Genomic DNA, 21876 nt, shown 5'->3' with positions numbered 1-21876 from the left:
GCAATGGTAATCAGAATGGAGAATTATCGAGTAAACCAAAAAAGCTAGATGGTCTTAAAACTCACTTTCTTGCAACGTATCCTTTTAATGTAACGCTTAAGAAGTTCATATAATCACATTATTAAGAAGGACTAAATCCTCTTCGTTCAAGGAAATACCTAGCTAATAAAAGTTAATTAAATAGATAAAATATTTCATTTTAAATTATTTTTATTCGGTGTTATGTCTAATAAATTTAAGATACGATAGGAAACTAAAAACAGTAAATAATTGCCTCCTTTACATCTCTTCCATCAATAATCGATTGTTCTTTATAATGCTTTTTCTGTCTAGAAATTAAATTTTAAACTGTCACACAGATGTCGCCACGCATCTAGAGAACCAATCAAAACTGGTATAAATCTAACCAAAGGACCGCATGGTCAAGTAAGCGCCATTTCTCTTTCTTCATAAGAAAAGGTAAATGGAAGCACGCTGAAAAGTGATGCTATAGATATCGGATTATTGTAGTGTCATCTGCATTCTTTTACGTGAGAAAGTTACAAAATGTAAACCAAAAGGCACAATCATTAACATTCTCTAATTATTTTAGCTCTCCAATTCACCAGAAACATGTCGGACGTAGAAATGTAAGTATGTTTTGTGTAATAATTAAAAACATATTCTTTGTATCGTTAAGCAAGTTTTTTAATAAGTAAATAACAAAATTAAAATTAATTACATCTATTGTGTTTATTATGGAAATTACAATAATTACAAAGGTGTTAGAAATATTGACGTATACAAAGTCGACATATAACCTTAATTTTTATGTGTCAAGAATTTTGTACGAACAATTAAGTAAAATCGAATTTAACTGTTGTTCGTTTTATAGCGATGATGCGCCTTCTGCCATAACAGCAGGAGGTGCAATAGATGTAACTACAGCACTACAAGAAGTTCTTAAAAATGCTCTTATCCACGATGGTGTTGTACATGGTCTTCATGAAGCAGCCAAAGCTTTAGACAAGTAAGTTTACTGCAAGAAGCATAGTAACAAAAATTCATATTTCAATGATATACTGGTGCTATTCATTTAACAATACTTGTTTTATGAATAAACAAAGTGATTAGTATTTTCTTTAAGCATAGTATTAGTTCCTTGTATTTATCTAGTCTATTGTGTTTCAGGAGACAAGCTATGCTTTGTATCTTGGCTGAAAATTGTGACGAACCCATGTACAAAAAACTGGTTCAAGCATTGTGCAACGAACATCAAATTTCATTGATTAAGGTAGACAATAATAAGAAACTGGGTGAATGGGCTGGTCTTTGCAAAATTGACAGTGCCGGTAAGGCTCGAAAAGTTGTTGGGTGTTCCTGCGTTGTTATAAAGGTATGAATTGTTTATAATATTTAAAATTCAGTTGAATAAATTACAATTTGCAAATGCAACAATTTTGTATGATGAAACTATAGGCTCCCTCTACTGAGAATACCCGTATAATTAACAAATTGTGCTGTAATTATTGCCTTCCTGATTTTAATAGTGTAATTTCTATACTTCATTGTTATACAATTTCTTTCGCATGAAGCAGTATTTGTTACTTTTAGGACTTTGGGGAGGATACTCCTGCAAAGGACGTAGTCATGGAATACGTCAAGCTAAGTTCTGTACACTAAAACATTTTAATAAAATATTCTACATAATTTCATACGTATAGTTTATTTAATCCTTATGTATTATGTTATTTGTATAATACCTAAATAAATATTATTAAAATTTGAAAATGAAACTATCTTACGTATTAAAAAAGGGATTTGGAAACTTATTTAAACATTTATTTGTATAATATAATATTTTAAATCTGTTTTTGCTCGTAATCTGCGTTTTTCGTTATCTTATCACAGATTGCTTTATGTTTCTCCCAATCTTTTACTTGACATTCTCTATAATATATTAATAATCTTTTGGTTAGAGTATGTATTGTATTTCACAATGATGTAAAAGAAAATTTTGTATACCTTCCACAGTACCAAGCTTCTTTGCATTTAGAACAACGTTTCTTTGCTACCTCCTGACATAGAATGCATTCTTTAACATCGATACAGTCCAATTTATCTAAATCGTATGCATCGCTTAAAATTTGTGCTGCGTTTATAACATCTGCACCTGTTGTATATATAAATTTTGATTGATGTTTCGCTAATTTTTTCCACTTTTTATGATATTTCTCCATTATTGATGTTTTTATCTAACAAAAATATTAGTTAGAATTATTACTGTATATTTGAATGAGTTTTATATTATCGTCAAATTAATAATTTTTAACCTGTGGTATAAGTTCTACATTTACTCCTCTTGGTGCCTTGCAATGAGAGGATGATATATTTAAATAACTTAACCATCTTCTTAATTCTATAAGAGGAGAAATTTGATCTAATACACTTTCCAGTAAATATTTCTGTAACTGATGTAAATAATAAATTACTTTTGTATATTAGTTACATATCCATTAATAAATATAAACTACCTTTAATAAATGAGATAATCTATGTTCAGTAATTTCATAGTATGGTGCACACTTTGGATTAAGTAATAATTCTCGTAAACCCAACCAAACTTGGCCTTCGATTTTAGAAACTTTTCCTTCGTCGTTTGACTTTACTTTTTTCCAACCACCATTATATATCATATTTTCGCCTCAAAAATAATTTTATTTAAAATATTTTAATTTATTCTACCTTGTGTTATTTTAAAGAGTGTGTAATATACGCGAAATTACCTTCCGTATTTTCTTTCTTCCATGGGTGACTTTCAATAAGTTGAACAAGGAGATAAGGTACATCGTGCGTGCTTAACATTCGGGATAATACATAAAGTGGCAAATTATTCGAAAATTCCGCCAAATAACGGAGAATTGAAATGCAACGCATGCCAATGTCAAATTCAAGTTCTTTCTTTTTCTCTAATATTTCTTCGAGGCAAGAACTAATAATAAATAATTATGTTGATATACAATTTATAATACATATTATTTAAAACAAGAATAAAACAGAAGTCAAATTCTAATGACAACTCACTTAGGGCTTTTTACATTTTCATAAATTTCAATGTCTTGTATGTCTAGAAGTTTAGAAACACATCTAACTGAGTAATCAACAAGATCAAGAACTAAATCATCAATAGTTTCAGCACTTTCACAATGAAATAATACATTTTCCAACAATGAAACAGCTATATCTTCATGGTAAAATACAGTGAAAAGTATAAATGTATTTTGTGGTTCTGCATTTATTTCTATCAATAATGGAAATACTTTATGCTTCCATATATCAATTTGAATAGCTTCATGTACAAGAATTGGTATCTACAAAATAAAAGGGATTTAAATATAAAGTACTACATGTGAGAGAAGGATACATATTACCTTTTTAAAAGAAATAAACAATTCTTTGATAGTTTCTTCACGCATAGCATTAATTTCTAAAACACTTTGTTGATTTAATAATATCAGTCTTTTATGAAATTCCAGCCAACTAAAAATGATATGTGTCTTTATATAAGTAGATAAAACAATGTAGACTATACAATTGATAATTATATTTATGTATTAAAAAATATATTACTAATATTTGTAAGAAATTTACCCCTTTGTTCCTATATCTTGAAGTTCGGAAATTTGTAATGTTTGTACGTATGTTTCGGCTTCCCATGGTGAAATTATGTATTCTATGCGACTTGACATTTTTATGATAAGAAAAGGGGTATCGTAAATGAACGTCGACCATTTGTAAACAAAATTTCTTAATCGATATCTTTGACGATATAATGCAATCAGCAATTATTAACATTAATCTTTTTGAATTATATTTTTAAAACACGAGTATAAAGAAGTGAAAAAGATGTTTATCAGTAGGTATATTATATTTATTTTATAAGACAATTTTTTAGTTTGGTATTATCTTCTTTTTATGTCTTTTTGTCATATTGAATTTCACATCATGGAATTTTGTAATTAATAGAAAGTCATTATTTTTTATATTTAAAATTATTCATTCCTATATCATTTTCATACCGTAATTTGTACATTATACAAATTATTCCACTTTTACAATTCGAAATAAAATTTCAATGTATTTGAACATTTCCATATAATCTGCCTTTATTCTAAGCAATTTAATGTTACATTTATAAAATATTGTCTGAACAAATGTAAAATTATTAATCTAAAAGTAAACAGTAAACTTAACCTACAACGAGAAAATTGTTAAACTGTTTAAAAAAATGTTAAATAAAATTGTGTGTGACTCTTTTTGTACTTTCATCATTTTGATTATAATAATTTTGTATATCTCGACAGTTTATCAAGTAGAAGGTAATTGAAAAATAAATACATATACATATGTGCTCATGTATACATATATGAAAAATTATAATTTATTTCATTTATTCCATTTGACACATGTATAGAGTCTAAGATTCTTTCAAATGTGTCTCTGATAAGTGATATAGAATTATTAAATATATCTGAAGAATTATTTAACAAATCTTCTCACGAATTATATAATCATCTATCCATAAAATATCAAGGGCAGACAACTTCAAAGAATTTGACTGACAATGCTCCTGAAAGGTATTGTTTCTCAAAATTTGTTTCTTTATTTAATACATTTTTTATATAAATTTAGCTTTACTACTGCAGGTTATTAAATATATTATCCGATACATTTTTAACAATAACAACAGAATCTCTCATAAAGTTATTTGATAACTATGAGTTGAATACAGATCAGTTAGAAATGGTAACAAAGCAAGAAGACATAGAAGAGAATGAATTTATTAATAATATAATGAAAACAGATGCAATGTTACATGTTATGCACTTTTTATCCATAAAAGGTTTCTTTGCAAATGATTTGCAAAGTCACCAAAACATTTTGAAGGAAATTTGGTTTCATCCATATTCTAGAGGCAAGGGGATAAATAGCAGTTCTGGATTTGAACATGTATTTATAGGGGAAAGAAAGCCACGTAAAGGTATTATAGGACTTCACAATTGGATTTTCTTTTCCTTTGGAGAATTATCAAATAAAATTAATTACCTTGGATTTTCTCATAAGAAGGAATTTGCTGGAGTAAGTAAACATATGAATATAAAATAAGAATAATTTAAAATGTAGAATATTTTCAGAAAGCTGCCATTTTAGAAACATATTTTACTTATAACGGAAAACGTAAAATGTCGACAATGTTTATTGGAACAATGCCCGAATTAGAAATGGCACTTTACACACTTTGCTTCTTTACACGTCCGAACAGAAGGTGTAAAATTTCTTTTACTGGATTGAAATTTGGTATTCAAACATATGTGTTGCAAAGTAATAATAAAAAGTTTGTTGCAACTGCCTTTCCGATTATTTCAAAAAATTGAATAAAATTAATCACTACAACATATAAAAGTAAAATAGTTTATTTACGAAAAAACACAATCTAAATTATTGTAAAGCTTTATCATGGTAAGATGTAATTAAAATTTTTAAGAATAGAAAACACAATCTCAATCATTGTAAAGCTTTATCATGGTAAGACGTAGTTTATTTTCTAGGATATAAATAATTAAAAATTAAAAAAAAAGTAAAAGTGCAATGCTTGTAGGAACTTTTTATGTTAAATCAATAATGCATGCTTCCTGCTTGTTTTCTATAGGAGATGTTTTCTTTCTCATATTGCTTTCTCTTTTCTTCTTTGGTATAGTATATCTTGTTAACTTACTATTATCACTTTTACTTGAAGTATTTGTATCATCTATGGACCTTCTGGATCTTTTAGAAGTTGTTGAAGAATCATTGGATGAATTACAATTTAGATTTTCTTCATCATTAGAATCATTGTTTAATTGAAAACTAAGCATTTTATCTTCAGTATTTTTTGTACTGCATACAGACATCTACAAATTTGTATGAATATAATTAACTTTTATATTTAATAATTTCTGTTTTTAATTTAAATACTGTTTCAAACCTCTTCCTTTTTCCTTTTAGTATGTGTAAGAGTTCCACTTGATGTTTCTTGGTCATTCCTTTCAACTGATCTATTTTCACCAACATTACTCTGAATTTCAGCTTGTTGAAGCTCTGACACATTATTATAATTTTCACTAATACCAAGTACTTCTTCTAATTCACCAACTCGCTTTTGTAAAGATATACATTCACTTTCGGTAAATGCTAACTTTTCTTGTAATTCCCTATAAAAATAAATTGTATAGGTTTAAATAGTGTTTTTATTAATTATTGACATAATAATAGTTTCTTATCTTACAATTGTTTCGACTGTTCCTTTGATGCAAGTTCTTCTCTAAGTCTTTTAACAGTCATTCGTAATTGTTTGCGTTTATCAAAATTTACAAGTAACTCTCTACAGACCATACAAATAACAATATTATTTAATTACTAATTTTAGAAACATTTTATTATATATTACTTACTTTTTCATGACAGAAATATACTTAATAAGTACTTCTGGATTTTTAGTATCACTAATCATTCTATTAACACTGCACATAGGACCATGTATTAATGTTTCTATTCTAAAAGAGAAAATAAATAAATATCAAATATGAACAATACAATAATTTTGTATTCAAGAATTACATACGGTTTAAGATCTTCGATTTTATTTTTTAATTGAGCAATTTCTTTCTTTAACTCATCGCAACACTTTAATTCTTCTCTCAGCTCGTATATTGTTGAATTTTTTCTTCTAATCTCACTTTCTACTTTTCGAACCTCTTGTTTAAGACCAGCATTTTGTCTCTCTAAAGTAATAGTTTTTGAAGTATAATACTGCATGTCTTTTTCTTTCAGCAAAAGTTTAAAGTTTAGACTATCTATTTTTTCTTTTGTAGTGCAAGTTTGAGGTTCAACAGGTTCATTATTTGAAAATGTGAAATAAAGTCTATATATTTTATTTTGCGTGACCTCCCCCCTGCATTGGGGGCAGCTATTTGATCTGGAAATAAAACGTACTATTACTATAATTACTGTTCCATGACAAACTGAAATCAATTAATAAATTAATATATGTCATAAGTTAAAACGATAATATTTTGTGACAGTTTCTTTTGGATTATTTGTAAAAAATTTGTTTACCTTTCAAGCCATTGTGTCAAACATCGATAATGAAATACGTGTGCACATTGGGTGTGAAAAATATCATCTGATTGCACCAAATAATTCTTACATATTGCGCACATAACGTTCATTTTGACGGAAAAATGATATAAACAATAGATACAAAAACCCCGATCTAAATGGATTTACATTAGACTGATTACTTTTTAAATAAATTTAAATGTCAATGTCATTTAACCGTTCCTTTCTTAACAAAGCTAGATGCAATTGTCTAGTCAAAAGAAGCTCATGCTCAAGAAGGTTACGCACGTGTGATAACATAGCGCAAGCCCAAAATGTCATTGGTAGAATTTGAATTTATCCCCCAGATACTTCTATGAAATCTAAATTTACTATCTTTTCGATACGATAAACATATTTATATTCATTATTAATACAACTGCGGCAAAGCATATATGTACGACGCATATTGCACATTGGATATAAAAATGATTACGTATATACGTTAAAGAATAAAATACATATTGCACAAAATTCTTACACGATGTTTATTTTTTATCTATCGAACAGATAATTTACATGTCATTTACTTGAATCATTAGTTAGAACAAATAAATATAAATTTCAGTATCGTAATCGAAGTTAAATATTCTGCGACACGAATGAGGAGATAAACAAGCATATTTATAAGGATAACGTGTAATTATTTAAAAGAAATTACATATTTTAAAAATGTATAATCTCACGGAAGAATAACATTCATGACTTCTATTTCACTATCTGGTCATGTTTATACAACAAAGATCAAGAGACTAACTGACTTGAGTATTAATTGCATGGTTAGATTTCATTCCAAGTAGGTAAATTTGCAGGTGTGGCCTAGGGAATTTTCGACAGCTTCTTATTTAGTTGTCGGTCAGAATAGTAGGCTAACAGTCGATTCGACCAGCATTTCAGTTGTCCGAAACTTCGCGAAGAAGAAACTAGTTGTCAGTGGCACCTTCTTGAAAGAATATCTCTTGCAAAAACACCAGCCAGTACCGGAGGATTGCCGGTATACATGTGAGTGCGCGAGTTAACACTGAGCTCTTTACTCCTCTGTCGGCATCAATTGTCGCGTTCAATACCAGCGTTCACGTAAAGTAAACGAAGTAGCTCATGTTTTGAGGTGGGTGTCCGTTGTTTAGCCTCTATGAAAGTGTACAAAATTTATGAAGACGAAATAATTTGAATCAGTTCCATTCTACGTTTCTCAGTTCTGTCACTGTACACGCTCCATTGTCCTCTGCGATGGTATATATGCACTTTATTCAGTGTAATTGCTGCATGTTATTCGATTTTTGGGCGTTTCATGTCCAACGCGTTCTGTATTTCGGTGGAAAAAATATATCGGTTTTGCGCTTCTTTTCAACGCACATGTCGTACTAGCCGAATTACACCGAACTTTGACGAATTTTCACGAAGTAACACGACAAAATCCAAAACTGTTATTAGTCATAAAATTCTTTGTAAATTTGTAAAATTGTTTAAATTGATTTGTAAATTTTCTTAGATAAATAAACAAAATGCTATAAAATAATTATATTCATCTTCGAGCATTTTAATAATACTGATTTGTGCAATTATTTCAGATTTCTTCGTTGTTTCGTAATTTTACGTAGAAACATTTCGCAAGTAATTGCATGCGGCATAATAGTATTTAATATGCGATGTCGCTTATTCTGCTTTAAGTCAATACAGTTTTGTAAAATTCTGATTTTTTACATAGTCCTTTCCGTTATATTCAAGGTTGACACGATTTAGCAGATATGTGTATTATTATTTTGTAGAAACGCGTATTTGTAAAATACCCCGGAAGCATAGTATAGAACGTTGCACGGAACAACGGAAAATCCGATACAATGAAAATGTAAAACTTAACCTTTTTCTGTTCTACTAAGGAGAGGTTACAACAGTGATGTTGCCAATTTCAACCAATTGTTTTTTTTTTTAATATATTTCAAATGAGAAGAAAAAGCATGGGTATTTTAATATTTGTGCAGATTTTCTACATTTACGAAAATATTGAACGTTACGAATTTAGTAACCCGAAAATATGTTTAAACCATCCTAAGTGAGAAATTATCATCTCCTATCGTGAATTTTCGGGTAAATAATATGAAAACGAAATTTTCGTGGAAGGTTAATGTAATTGGAAGGGACGAAACATCGTACTACGTTTCTCTTATTAGGCTCGATAAATATGTAAATCGTAGCGTTTTCATTGAAACGAACAAAATGGTGATTTTATAGTTCCTGGGCGCTTCGACTGCGATGTTTAATAGATCATAACGAGTCCGATTCGCGGTAATTACGTGATTTTATCCACGTTATGACATTCGCGATGAATTGATAAGGAGTTGGAACAAGCGATAGACAGTTGGGGGCACGTTGTGCGTCATGTAATTGCAGAATGGGAAACGTTGAAGTGTGTTGCGTAACGGTGTCACCGTGCGCGAAAGTACGTGAAAAATATAGATTTATCTCGGTGTACATTCTAAATAGAGTAATTTTAGACGATGATGGAGCTATTAATTTCCGGTCACGCGCCCTCGATTTTTACCAATTTCTCATGGTCGAGGCAATAACGCCACTGCTATTGTTTGCAACTTAACAACGCTTAGGTCTTTCGTCATCAACATTGGACTGGAGGAATCCTTCTTTTTCTTGCTCGCGGAGTAAGACGGGCCGCGTGCGCGACGCGTGCCAATTTTCTTCGTTATCCTCTAGCTTGTTATTAGCTAACACTGGCACGTGATGATAACGTGACGATAACGTTTTCTCCCCCATTCCCTCCGCGGAGCTCGAAGTCAATATTTCAGCAGAAGAGTCCCGATTCCTCTTCTGTAATGATCGACTAAATTGTTTTCATTCACATTTTACGAGCGAAAAAAAAATGTTTTTTAATCGCGCAACTTCAGCATCGGCATCGTTTGGCTCGATTACGGCGAGTCAATTACACGAAGTCAAGTCGTTAAAGTGTCGAGCGAACAGGATATTGGAAAAAAAAGAAGGGATCTGCGAGATTTTTTTCTCCTCTTTTTCTTTTTCGTTTCGTAATTCGCACGCGGGAATCTTGATAAACGTCCACAGCTTCGTTTCGTTGTCGCTGGGGATTATTCACTTAAATAAATAGGAATGGTGATTGCGGGGCCGATAAGATTCGATTTTTCGAGAAGCTCTGACCGAATTACGATTATCGCTTCGGTGGCGATAAACGCGAGTTAAGTCGACGTGAAAGTAAATATTTTTTTCCGCGGGTCGAGGAATTTACGTTATTAGTCATGTGTATCGTTAGCGTCGATTTCGTTAGAAATTTCTATGCGCACGATGGGCGATAGGCGTTTGAAGCTTTCTACGTTTGCACACGAGAATCGAAACTGCACAACGTATGTTAGAAAAGGGTGTCACGATCGTAGTTACGAAGTGGTCACGTGTACACCTTCTGTGTAACAATGGAATTACGCGCAGTTTAAAGTATCCAAGCATGTTCGAATCGATATTAACTCGTTTGATGGTACGTTTCATTTCGCTTTTGCTATATAGAAAATTATTCTTTTTGTCGGTGCGATTATGAGAGAAAAAAGAATCGGTCGATCGGATCACTGGACCGAGTATCACTTCGTATATCGGGTGGGACAAAAGTCGGTTCGCCGAAAATGTTTGAATAAAATTCCGAGTTCTTCCGTTCCGAAAATATGGTCACGAGATTTACATTGTTTTTACGATTACTGTAAAGCCACGTTCCCACGTATGCAAGATGCGACGCAGAACACGATTAATGGCGGATTCGCGTTATCCGTCCTTTGACATTTTTATTCATTGGATTCTATATCGAGATGGCTAGTCAACGAGATGCGAACAGTACGAATATTTAAATGGAAAACCCATTGACAATCGATGAACAATTATTCCACGGATTATACGAATCTAACCTGATCTTTCATGGTTTTACATTGAGACGGACTCGATATTATTTTTTGGTACTGTGTCGAGTTCAACTTGGCTATATAATGTTAAAACATTCTTAATTATATATATATATACATATATATATATATATATATATATATATATATATATATATATATATGTATATATGTATATGTATATATATCGGTACTTTAAGGGGTGAATCTAGAGCCTAAAACGAAGTAAAATGTCGTACGAATATTCGGTCTTTATTTTCCAGGTTATGATTAATTAATGAAAAATGCTCGAAGTGCATAGTTCTTTTCGGAAAGTACCAAATGTCGTTCGTGTAAACTCAATTACAATAATGCCTTCAAAGATGATCGTAGGTCAGTACCTGTGACGAGCATTTTTCAAGGTCTGCCCACGTGTTGTGTTATTTGGTTCAAACGATAATGTCTATGATTGTATAGTCAGTGTAATTCAAAATCGTCCGATTGTCGCGATCGGTTTTATTTTCACCGTAAGAATCTCGCCAATACATTAAAAATGGTTCCATAAAGATAAAAAAAAAAAAAAAAAAGAAGAAGAAGAAGATATAAAAATATAACTTTTCACTATCGAATTACTTTTATCTTAGCGCCTACCGTATCGCTTTCGGGCGAATAAGTACGCAGTATACATCGGGTATTTTTTCTTGTTAATCTATAATAGTAGATTCTAAGTCAGGAGATTTAATCTCATCGTAACGTCGGGAAATAAAGCCCGAACGACTCATTCTTTCGAACCGTAGATTCGTCCCTCGAAGCATTGGCATTACGATTGGTTATCATTCTATAGAAATATATTGCGATGAATGTGTTGTTAAAAATTGAAATATTGAAATATAGGTAAACTATGCAATACCCGGTGATGGTGGCTAACTGCACGCAGACCAGCTAGAACGAAAGACCGAAAATATAATACTATGGATCACTGTGGATTAAGACGCATCTTCAACGCGTGGCGCTTTTTAAGAGCGGTCGGTTTAAAGTACTCCAATCGTGTTCCGCACTCCTCGTCGCAGACGTGGGAACGCAACTTAATAGGTAGTGGAAAACGATAAAAAAGTAAAACGAAAATGTAACTAATTTTTCCCTCACCGCTCGTCGCTTCTAGCAGAGAATGGAAATCAACAGAGCGAGCAAGCTTATGTTGACATAGTTATTAATGCGGTTCGAACCGACTTTTGCTGCACAATGTATACGTATATAAAGTGTGTCAAGATAAGAGGCGCACAAAATAGTTGTTTAACGGTAAGAGATACGAAAAAACGTAATGGAACTTTTCTTTATCGTTTTTTCTTTGTATTCGATTATTTCGCATTGGAGAAGATTTTTCCCTCTCTTTTCAGTGATATTTCACTTTGTGCTTTTTAACTCGGACGATAAATTTTCGTTTCGATATTACGAAGTCACAAAATCAGAAAGAAATTAAACGAGACCACGCGCAGAGACCTTCAGACCTAACAGTGATTTATCATATCCTGTATGAAAAACGAACAAGAAAACTAGCACATATATCTCAAAGTTTGGCAATTATTTCGTGCAACACTTGTCTTGAGATAATCTCTCTCTCTCTTTATATATGTATATGCAGGATAGATGAAACGACGGGTAATGGTGAACGTTTCGATAACATTTTCGGTTTTTTGTTCCGAGAATAACGTTAAAAAATTGTAAAAAGTTCGCGCCTGGATCGATACAACGGAAATTGTAGGATACAACGATTTTGTATCGAAGGTATATGTACGAATTAAATTTTACACTATTGCTGCAGGAAGTAATGACTTACGATAACGTCGATACAACCTCAACGGGTAGCACTGAATCGTAATCGTATGCAGATAAAAATGTGCTTATTAGCCGTCTTCGATACAAGTTTACCTTGGGTCATACAGATGTGTTGCGAAAACTATCGAGCAAACGATGTGTCCATTATTCCGAACTAATTTGCATAATTTTCTATACGTAAAAGACCCACGGTGATATCTGCTCCAAACTCGGAACCATATATTTTGGACGATCCATTTCGCATAGATAAATATTTTAATTCAACTTTCTTAACAATTCAAAGTATAATATTATTTTTCTGAATCGCTTTGAAAACTTGTGATTCATATCGAATATTATTTGTAACATTTTTCATTCGTCAAGATATTCTAAAAATTGATAAATTTTTAAATCAAAGCGTTACGTTTGCCTCTTGAACAGTTTTCTCAAGCACAACGCAATATGACCTAAGGACAAGTGTTAATGTAGTTTTTGTGCTTTAGGAGTGTCCATAAAAAGAAACTGCTTTGCGGAAAATGAAAAATTGAACAAAACATCGGACGATTGCACTATTAATCGAATATTCAGTTAATAGATCTTTTTCCACCGAGTTTAATATTTATAAAATGGTCGCTGTTTACTTTATTCCGCGTAGAGTGGTACAATCGAGTAGTTGGTCCACTCTACGAAATGTGGAATGAAACTTTTTTGCCCGGTGCTTAGATTTTTTTGTTGAGAATATACTGGTTGAGTAATTGCAAAAAAATAGTATTTATCATTGTAAATTATTATTGTTACACATAATTGCATTGTCGGGTGATTAGATGCGATACCTACGAGTACCTCGATCAACACTTTGACTGCTGCGTCACCTGTTTTTGCGCGACAGTGAATGTGAAAGATCATAATAAGTATTTGGAAGAATATTCAACAGAACATAATAAATATCCGTTAAGTTATTATAAAAGTAATCTAAAAATATAACTATGATACTTTGTTTCTTCTTTTTGACATTGCAAAAAAAGTAGGGTAGATATTTTAAGATTTATACCGCTCGTTGCTACAGCAAAAATATATATTACTGTTCCGAAAAACGGAGAATGAATTTAAAAATCTCTCACTGTTTCTTAGATGTTTCGTTCTTAACTACAGATCTTCAACCGAGTGATCGTCCCTAATCATTTCGGTGCTGAACGTATTTATTTTTGGCTACGAAAAAAAAACAAGGGAACGTGTTTATATAGTTGCCTTGTGTCAAGTTTCGTTCTCGGAAGAGTTGATTTCCTAACGGAGATTTCCTTGTAAATTCGCGTGGCAGTCAAAGTATTAAACCGTATTGTAATCGAACTCGCGGGTGCTGCGAGCATTTTCAATATCGATTTTCTCGAAACTGAAGTATCATGCGCGAATATTTCATTCCACGTTCTTGATTTATTTTTGCACGCAGAATCAGCCGATACTCGATTCTGCCACTCATTGACGTCGTGCAAATACTCGATGCACATGCGTCAAGTACGTATTCAATTCGATCCATCTCTTAACTTTTCGACACGGTATACTCGAACTAGTGTATAAAATTTTCTCGTTCCGTCAAACGTTCGTTTCAACCATATGTATTCGTACTGTACGGATCTCGTTTATACGCGAGAATCGAGAAAAACGTTTGCAACTTCGTTGATAACGTCACGGTAAAACAATTCGATCAGTGTTTCTTTTTTTTTTTTTAATCTCCTAGATACCCCGGCAGAAGCGTATATTTTATTCAAGGTCAGAATGTCAAAGCTCCTCGATTTCAATCCGCGGTTCTCCGCGTGCAGTTATTATACGGTCGTCGTTACGTAATCGCGCCCGTTAATCGCAATCCGCTTCGACTTTGATCGGCCAGAAGACAAATACGACAAAGCACGAAGGAATCAGGAAGAGATTAGAGATCCGCGAAAACTGGATAGAAAAATCCAAGAATGATAATAACGAATCGAAACCGATCGCTCGCGCGTGCTAGAAAAACCCGTGATTAATAACCTAACAATGTTGTGTAGATATCTTAATAGTTTTTATGAGCGAACGAGATACTCGAACGTATGTATTTCGATCCTTTTCGGATTCTTCTCCGGAAGTAAGTCGTACGAAATCTAAAATTAGAGAAACGATTCCCGTAACGGAACGAGTAAATAACCGAATTATGAAACCGAACTCAAGAATATTAATTACATTCCCATTTTTACCCTATAAATATATTTATCTAAATAACAAAACATGTAACGATAACGCAGGTTAACCCTTCTGCGACCTTGTCAGTTATTTCAAAATTCATTTTACGCACGTCAACGTTGAACTTTGTATTATTGTTACAAATTACGAGAATATACCGGTTATGTTTGTCTTCTATTCCCATCGGTTTCATTTTTCCAAGGGAACGATACGTACGAAATAATTACAGGCTAGATTCGTATCGACGTTTTCCATTAATTGAATTTATCGAATTTACGATCCGAGGAATTTATACTACCGAGTGGACGACCGAGTAGTCTCTCGTAATTTACATCCAGATTTCTACTTCTTTCGGTGCGTTTTTAATTTTCATTTCGTAAGTCTCTTATTTACGAATTTCGTTGCGGAAGTTTCTTAATTTTAGACCCGGAAGAGGGACTCGCGCAGGGTCGAGAAACCTACGATTATTTAATTCGCTGGCGAAAACCCACCGAAGTACCGATCGTTTCGAAGTGTTCGTCTAATAACAATATTCGTAGCATCAATACCGGTCGTGTCACGTTTCCAAGCGGCATCGGTGTTCAGGCGCGGTACGGTCTGCGTTCTTTCATTTTCCCCCGGGTGGGTGCCCCCAGGTTAGGTGTCCTTTTTCCTCGTGCGGTCATCACCGACGAAATCGCGAAAGAAGGAAAGATCCGGTCACGGTTCCAGACTGCTCGTCGTCGAGTCGCCTCGGTACGACGGTGGCGGAGACGGTCGCTAGTCCGGTGTCCCCACCATGTTTCTTTCCCGTTCCCCCTCTCGGCTCCCTTCCCTCTCGTGGATCACGGGCGAAACGGCCGGGCGAAGGACGAAAGAGTCAATAATATACGTATGCATGTGTGTACATCCCCCGATCTTCTCGCGTGTTACGACGACGCACGGGCGTCTCGGTTATCGGCAACGTTCGCGCGTGAGTACGTGTTGACAGTCGGAACCATCGAGTACGACGTGTACAGCTGGTCCCGGGGACGACGGCTGACAGCGTATACGTGCTTGTCCCATTAGCGCGTTATCCGGGAATTACGAAGATAACGGTCGTAGGAGATAACCCTGATCGTCTGTCACGACACGCAACGACACGCAGCGACGGAACGAGGACCGAACGAGAAACGAAGAAGGACCGGCGCGCGGTGTTTACGTGGCTGCGGTGGCTGTCGTGAAGGAGGACGAGGGGACGGACGGAGGAAGAGTGGGGGGAGGCGGGACGTACACGAGGAACGAACCGCTGGGTGGCCAAAAGGTCGCGGCCCCGTCATTGATACGGTCGCGGAGAGAGCGCACTTTGGACCAATTCCTTGCTACGGCTAACACGAATAAACTCAGGGGAACGCGGCGTTGTTACTTCAGTGCTACTTCGGCCACGCACCGCGGCACACTCACACACCAAATTGACCGACCAACCACACTCTCTCTCTTCGATCCGTCCGTAGGACGTATCTAGCTTTCTCTCTCTCTCGCTCTTTCTATCTTTCTCTCACTTCGGTTGTTCACTCGCGTTGTTTTTCTTTTTCTTTCTTTCTCGTTTTCCCGTTTTCTTTCCTTCCTTCTTTCTTTCTTTCCTCTTTCTTCGTGTACCTTCGCGATCGTTCGAGACTCTTTCGCGCCAACTCGCGCCGCGTTCTCGTTCTCTTTTACTTTCTCTCGGCCGTATTCGTACGCGTTCCTTACCTCTCGTCGTCTCCTTTCGATAAACTCGGGGAGACGAGAGAATTCGTTACGGCGAACCGATCGGTGATTCGGGGGCAACGAAACCACGCGGTTCGAGCTATCGTAGAACCGACGGACGGACGGTGCGCAGACTTAAACGCGACTACGTACCGACGATCACGGTGTGCCTTCTCGCGGCGCTCGAGCAGAGAGAGACTACTCTGACCAGAGCCGACACGGTTCCGCGGTACGCCGTTGACTTCGGTTTCGCACGCACGTGATCGCACGTGACACACGCGAGCACCGGTTAGAGGCAGCCGTTACTGAACCCCCGCGCTGGCCTATAGAGCGTACAGACCGACAAAGAGAGAGGAGAGACGGTCGTGGAGTCGCGCGACGCCACCGATCGCCGGTGGTCCCTTTCATCTCCGCGGAACGTCAGACAGCTGATCAGAGAACGTCGAAATGTCTACAGAACCGGGCAGCTTCACCTCCAACGGGAGCATGATCGTGGTGAGCAACAGGTTGCCGTTCGTGCTGAAGAGGAACGAGTTGTCCGGTCAGCTGGAACGCAAGGCGAGGTTTGTATACCCGATGTTGTCTAACGCACACGCGTGTCGCGTGCTAGAGTAACTCTTGTTCTTCTTTGCTGGTCTTTTTCGCGTTAGGTATCGCGCGCGTTTCGATCCACGCGTCTCGCGAGGTCACGGTGAGTGGCATGCGTAGATGCACGGGATACCCCGATTTAATAGGGGCGAATTAAAGAGCGCGCGATTCAACAACGGTCGCTCTCGACCTTGAGCTTTTCTGTTTCGAGTTTTCGATCGATTTTATTTCTTTTTTTTCTTTTTCGATTCATCGAGCGAATCGCGACACCAACGAGAGAGATTCCGCTAGATTCGCGTCGACGTTATCCTTTCGTATGAATATTCGATTGTTCGGTAATTCATTCTGTTGCGTAAACAAGTCGATAGAAATATCCATATCGGAGAACGTATCGACGCGTGACAAAGTGCCTCGTGGAATTCTCTTGTTCTCGCGATTTCCTCTTTTGACACTGTACTTCTTTTCGCTACGAGAATATGGTAGCCCGAGGAAATCTTTCGAACCGAATGTAAAAATTGTGCGATTAATTTTCAAACGTATTTTTTTTCGCGTATTTTTGAAATCGGCGAGATTATACGGTAAATTAATTGTTCTTTGAGTACAGACGGAGAAGCTTTTGATCGTCGTATACGCATCGATTGCACGGCTCGAAATAATTTAAGGATCAATCTGTGATTCGAAACAGTGCCACGGGTTACCCAATGTCTCGTTGGAACAAAATTCTAAAACTAATTGTTTTATATTGTTAGCACGATGATTAATCTTTCCATTGTCTGCACGTTGCTGAAAGTAATTAACGAATCCCGTATTCTGTTACGCAGATGCTTTAAAAACCTCTCACGATGTATACGAGGCCTTGAGAACGAAATTATTAAGTCGATAATGTTAGAAAATTGAGTTATTTCCGCGATGCTGTCCCTTATTGACAACGTCAGTTTCTCGAAAGGAGGAAAATTGACTCCGTAATATTCCAGTATAATCTCCATTATCTGAACCCTCTGCTGTCCGAACGTAATGTGTGCTCAATTATTTTTTCTCTATCGAAACTTTATTACGGACAAAATTCTGATGGTAACAATTTTCTATGAAACTTGCAGTCCACGTAAAAAAAAATCCAACTTAGCACGAAGTTAATTGCGTTAAATAATGTATGTAATTTTTAAGAAAATTGTGTCTCTATACGTATCCTTTCGAAATTTTTGTTGTTAATATTTACATCTTTTTTGGAGCATGAGAACGATCAACATTAGGAAAGTGAGTTTATCTCTCCATTAATATGGACAATGGAAGTTCTGCTGTACCATTATTGAATACGCAATATGTTTTTCGTATTTGATTCTTAATACTTCGTTAAAAGTATGCAAATATAATCGTTCTCTTAGTTTCTTTTTTTTTTTTTAATCAAATTGTGCGTGGCTCGGTTAAAAATGATCGTTAAACGATTTAATAGTCCATGCACGTTGATGCGCATTGATATTGCGCGCCTCGTGTTTATTTATGGTCGGCGAAAAAATAGTACACGATTACACATCACGAGCTTGTTCTACGTCAGACATTTTGGTTCTATATAGTGGGTCGGCGGTGACGAAATTTTTCGTAAGAACACGCTCGTAGAGCGAACGTCGACATTTCGCTTCGATTCATTCATCGACCTACCAAGAATTGTTTTGAAACACGGCGCTTGCCGCTTTATGCTCACAGAGAATCATCGAGTCATGCCGACAGATGCATTGTCTATATTTTCGTCATCTTTCACAAAATAGTCGCGTCAATTCTGACCGTTGCTCGATAACCAAATTTTCAATTCGATTGTTTGTTTGTTCGATCGATGATTTTCTCGTAGCAGCTATTTTCCAAAAACAGTATTCGTCAGTGCTTACTTTCTGTTTTAAATTTAAATCGATCGGTTTAATAATTAATTGAAAACTCAAACGCTATCTGTGGCTCCAAAATCATTGGACACTCGAACGTATACCGAGCGATCTAAAAAAAGAGTCACAAAATTTAGAGCTCCTTCATAACGATAAAGTACTACGTATATCACTTCTATAAAAAAAAAAGTATTACAAAAGATTGCAAGTAGTTATAAGTAACATTAGAAAATAGATGTTTGAGAATTATAAATGTGTACGAAGCCAAACATTAAAGCCTTAATAAACATATGTACATCCGAACGCTAACAATTTCTCCGATGCGAAAGATCTTTCCGTACGGAAATAATATTTTTCGAGGTCAGCTTGTCGTTGTTTTTCAACATTTCTGAGAATATAAACGAAAAGCATTCCATAACGATATATAAATTTTAAAGTAAGCGTATTGCAATAGTTGATACGTTTGATTTTTTACCGTGAAAGTAATCATTTCGGGCGTAAGACGCGAACCTAAACGTTGTCGACTGTTCGCGTTCAATGTGTAGATTTTTGGCGCAACATCTGCGCCTCGTTTAACGAGAGTGTTCTAGCGAAAAGATCAACACTAGAACTACCGACCGAACGTATTCCTATTTGTACCGGACTACTACGTACGTATCTTCGAAATTAGAAGGCCAATTCATTTACGTATATAATTAGTTCTCTATTTCAATAATTGTCGTCGTATATTGCGAGCAAAAGCACCAGTTAATAGCCGAGTAACTTTAAAAGTAAGTTCGAAACAGATGAAAGTGAGCCTTTGGTAGTTCTAGCATTAAGGGGAATACGTTACCACTGGTAAGTAGAACGTGGACACGGAGTAATTTTTGGTCAGACGCGCGGCTGACTAAAAACGTCCGAGCCAATACGACTCGTAGTTCCTTCCAGGACCGATCTCTCTTTTTCCTTATTTTAAACAGTCACTAGATGATAAGGCCGATCGCGAGGTTGGCCTCGAAACGAGCAACGGCTTCAATTTCTTTTTAATTTTTTCTTTACCTTTAAATACCCCGTTAAAACATCACATATTACCTCACATGTGTTGGAACTACGAACGTCGTGAACTCGTTGCTCGCCACGAGCCCAATCTTGCGGCCTCATCGTGTACGGGTTACTTTACCGTTGCAAACTCACGAGTCAAGAAAAAAATCGATCATCGAGGTTCGAAATTTTCCAACACACGTTCGTCAAGATCTTTCCCCCACCTTTCGCGAGTCGGTCGCGTTCAAATCCACGTATTGGATGTTTTGAACGTTTGAAACCTTGCCTCGTGTTTACTGAATCATTTGCAACGATCTGATATCTCCTTGATGATTTACAATTCCAAATATAGCTTGGTCGTTGCCGATTCGTGACATTGATTGTCGCGAAAATTTATGCGGCCGCGCGCGTGTAACGTCGTTTCGTTTCAACGGTCGTCGATTTGTCGAATACGCGAATTTGACAACAATCGTTGGGTTACGTGTGCCGTACGACGAAAAACGACGCGCGTTATTCCATTCGCGATACGATCATCGTTGCCCGTGTATCGTGAGCGCGTGTCTCCCCGAGACGGTTTTATCTGTCGCGGTGACATAAGTAGAAATCTTATCCGGTTATTTGTGTGAATCACGGTATCGTCCGTTGATACCGGTCGTTGATAAACAACGCGTGCTGCCCGGCAAAAAATAGAAAGTCCGCGCGATTGGTTAATTGAAATAATTGTAACCGCGGAGATAAAAAGTGCCCGTTCGTGGAACGCCCCCGGGGCCAATTGCAACGGGTAGAAAGTAATCCCCGTTTAGAGGGGGACGTTAATCTAATCGTGTTCGTAAAATACCAACTCCGTTGCAAAAATAGGAATAATTATTGCCGCTCGATTCCGTAGCCTTTTCTCCCCGTTTCTTCGTTGCGTGTATTTTCTCCGTGAATACGCTTCGGAAAACCGCGTTTGTCGAAGTAACGTGATTAAAGACTCTCTAGACGCACACACGGAAGATAGTCTAACGGGCGGTTGGAGTTCCGTTTCTTTTTCTTTCGAGGTGAACTATCGGTGCACGTAAAGAAAACAAAGTTCGACGAACAAGTCCAAGGCATCGAAACTGACGAAACTAATATCGTGGGTTGGTCGCGAACGATAATTACGATGGAACTTTTCCGAATAATAATCGTTCGCGGAAGAAGCATCGGGCGTTCGTTAAATACTCTTATCTCAGGTGTTGGTTTTTTTTTTCCACAACGAAGTTGTACATTGACCGAGATAACCACCGCGGTGTCCTCGAGACGAAAATCGCGCGACGTTTATGTGTAAATTGTACTTACTCCTTAATGACACCTCGGGTAGCGACGTTGACGATGCGACAATTCTCAGATAACGATAAAAGATGCAGGAAGAGACGTATCGATAAGCATCGCGCTCCGGCGGAACGTACTCATTCACTAAATAGGTATTCCGTGGTGCCACGTGCTTTTCGCGTGTCTCCTCGCGTTACGTGCGCGGTGATATATTATCGCGATTGTCGCAGTCAAGTTACTTCCTCGGTTCGCACGACGGTGATACAATAGAGGTCGTGGAAAAACACGAGGTTCGTCACCGATGGCAT

The 21876-nt window shown here is 36.0% G+C and overlaps 4 protein-coding genes and 1 long non-coding RNA gene across 7 annotated transcripts in view; 3 read left to right on the top strand and 2 right to left on the bottom strand.

Annotated features, from left to right (window-relative positions):
* Positions 1 to 378: 378 nt before the first annotated feature.
* On the top strand, positions 379 to 1694 carry Rps12 (ribosomal protein S12). Of its 2 annotated transcripts, none has more exons than XM_076322904.1 (5): positions 379 to 459; positions 593 to 629; positions 875 to 1009; positions 1171 to 1375; positions 1594 to 1694. In XM_076322904.1, the coding sequence occupies exons 2-5, from the start codon at positions 613 to 615 to the stop codon at positions 1660 to 1662; spliced, it is 426 nt and encodes a 141-aa protein (XP_076179019.1). In that variant the 5' UTR covers positions 379 to 459; positions 593 to 612; the 3' UTR covers positions 1663 to 1694. The 2 variants fall into 2 exon arrangements, with proteins under 2 accessions (XP_076179019.1, XP_076179020.1); XM_076322905.1 differs by lacking the exon at positions 379 to 459 and adding an exon at positions 512 to 530.
* Positions 1587 to 7677, bottom strand: Zmynd10 (zinc finger MYND-type containing 10). Its single transcript, XM_076322907.1, is given in 13 exon segments — positions 1587 to 1929; positions 2005 to 2234; positions 2313 to 2450; positions 2514 to 2683; positions 2766 to 2971; positions 3064 to 3350; positions 3411 to 3536; positions 5643 to 5930; positions 6005 to 6230; positions 6305 to 6400; positions 6471 to 6572; positions 6641 to 6994; positions 7135 to 7677. Coding segments are annotated over 13 exon segments (2424 nt in total). The 5' UTR covers positions 7248 to 7677; the 3' UTR covers positions 1587 to 1841.
* On the top strand, positions 3706 to 5496 carry LOC143152894 (endoribonuclease Arlr). The gene is made up of 7 exons (XM_076323490.1): positions 3706 to 3747; positions 3935 to 3994; positions 4156 to 4222; positions 4344 to 4358; positions 4454 to 4616; positions 4686 to 5118; positions 5175 to 5496. Exons 1-7 carry the CDS (start codon positions 3706 to 3708, stop codon positions 5412 to 5414), a joined length of 1020 nt encoding a protein of 339 aa, XP_076179605.1. The 3' UTR covers positions 5415 to 5496.
* Positions 7678 to 8169: 492 nt separating the features above from the next.
* Positions 8170 to 19900, bottom strand: LOC143152606 (uncharacterized). Of its 2 annotated transcripts, XR_012993596.1 has the most exons (3): positions 19731 to 19900; positions 15638 to 19367; positions 8170 to 8306 (listed from the first exon to the last, which is right to left on the bottom strand). It is a non-coding gene; the product is annotated as an uncharacterized LOC143152606 (long non-coding RNA). The 2 variants fall into 2 exon arrangements; XR_012993595.1 differs by lacking the exon at positions 8170 to 8306 and having other exon boundaries at positions 11248 to 19367; positions 19731 to 19846.
* Positions 16432 to 21876, top strand: part of Tps1 (Trehalose-6-phosphate synthase 1) — a 48005-nt gene continuing 42560 nt past the window's right edge. Inside the window, exon 1 of the mRNA XM_076322902.1 lies at positions 16432 to 17359. Coding sequence (XP_076179017.1) covers positions 17244 to 17359 — 116 coding nt within the window. The 5' untranslated portion in view covers positions 16432 to 17243. The remainder of the gene's footprint in view (positions 17360 to 21876) is intronic.

Source organism: Ptiloglossa arizonensis, chromosome 11 (genome assembly GCF_051014685.1).
Source record: "Ptiloglossa arizonensis isolate GNS036 chromosome 11, iyPtiAriz1_principal, whole genome shotgun sequence".
In the NCBI taxonomy this organism is placed as follows: domain Eukaryota; kingdom Metazoa; phylum Arthropoda; class Insecta; order Hymenoptera; family Colletidae; genus Ptiloglossa; species Ptiloglossa arizonensis.
Note: the sequence above shows the minus strand (reverse complement) of the source record. Positions and strands in the feature narration are given on the sequence as shown.

Excerpts from the sequence above, each read along its gene's own strand:
- Rps12 (XM_076322904.1), top strand. Across the intron at positions 1,010-1,170 it reads GCAGCCAAAGCTTTAGACAA|GAGACAAGCTATGCTTTGTA; the intron begins GTAAGTTTACTG and ends ATTGTGTTTCAG. Across the intron at positions 1,376-1,593 it reads GTTCCTGCGTTGTTATAAAG|GACTTTGGGGAGGATACTCC; the intron begins GTATGAATTGTT and ends TGTTACTTTTAG.
- LOC143152894 (XM_076323490.1), top strand. The coding sequence starts at position 3,706 with ATGTATTCTATGCGACTTGACATTTTTATGATAAGAAAAGGG. Across the intron at positions 3,748-3,934 it reads TTTTTATGATAAGAAAAGGG|TTTGGTATTATCTTCTTTTT; the intron begins GTATCGTAAATG and ends ACAATTTTTTAG. Across the intron at positions 5,119-5,174 it reads ATAAGAAGGAATTTGCTGGA|AAAGCTGCCATTTTAGAAAC; the intron begins GTAAGTAAACAT and ends GAATATTTTCAG.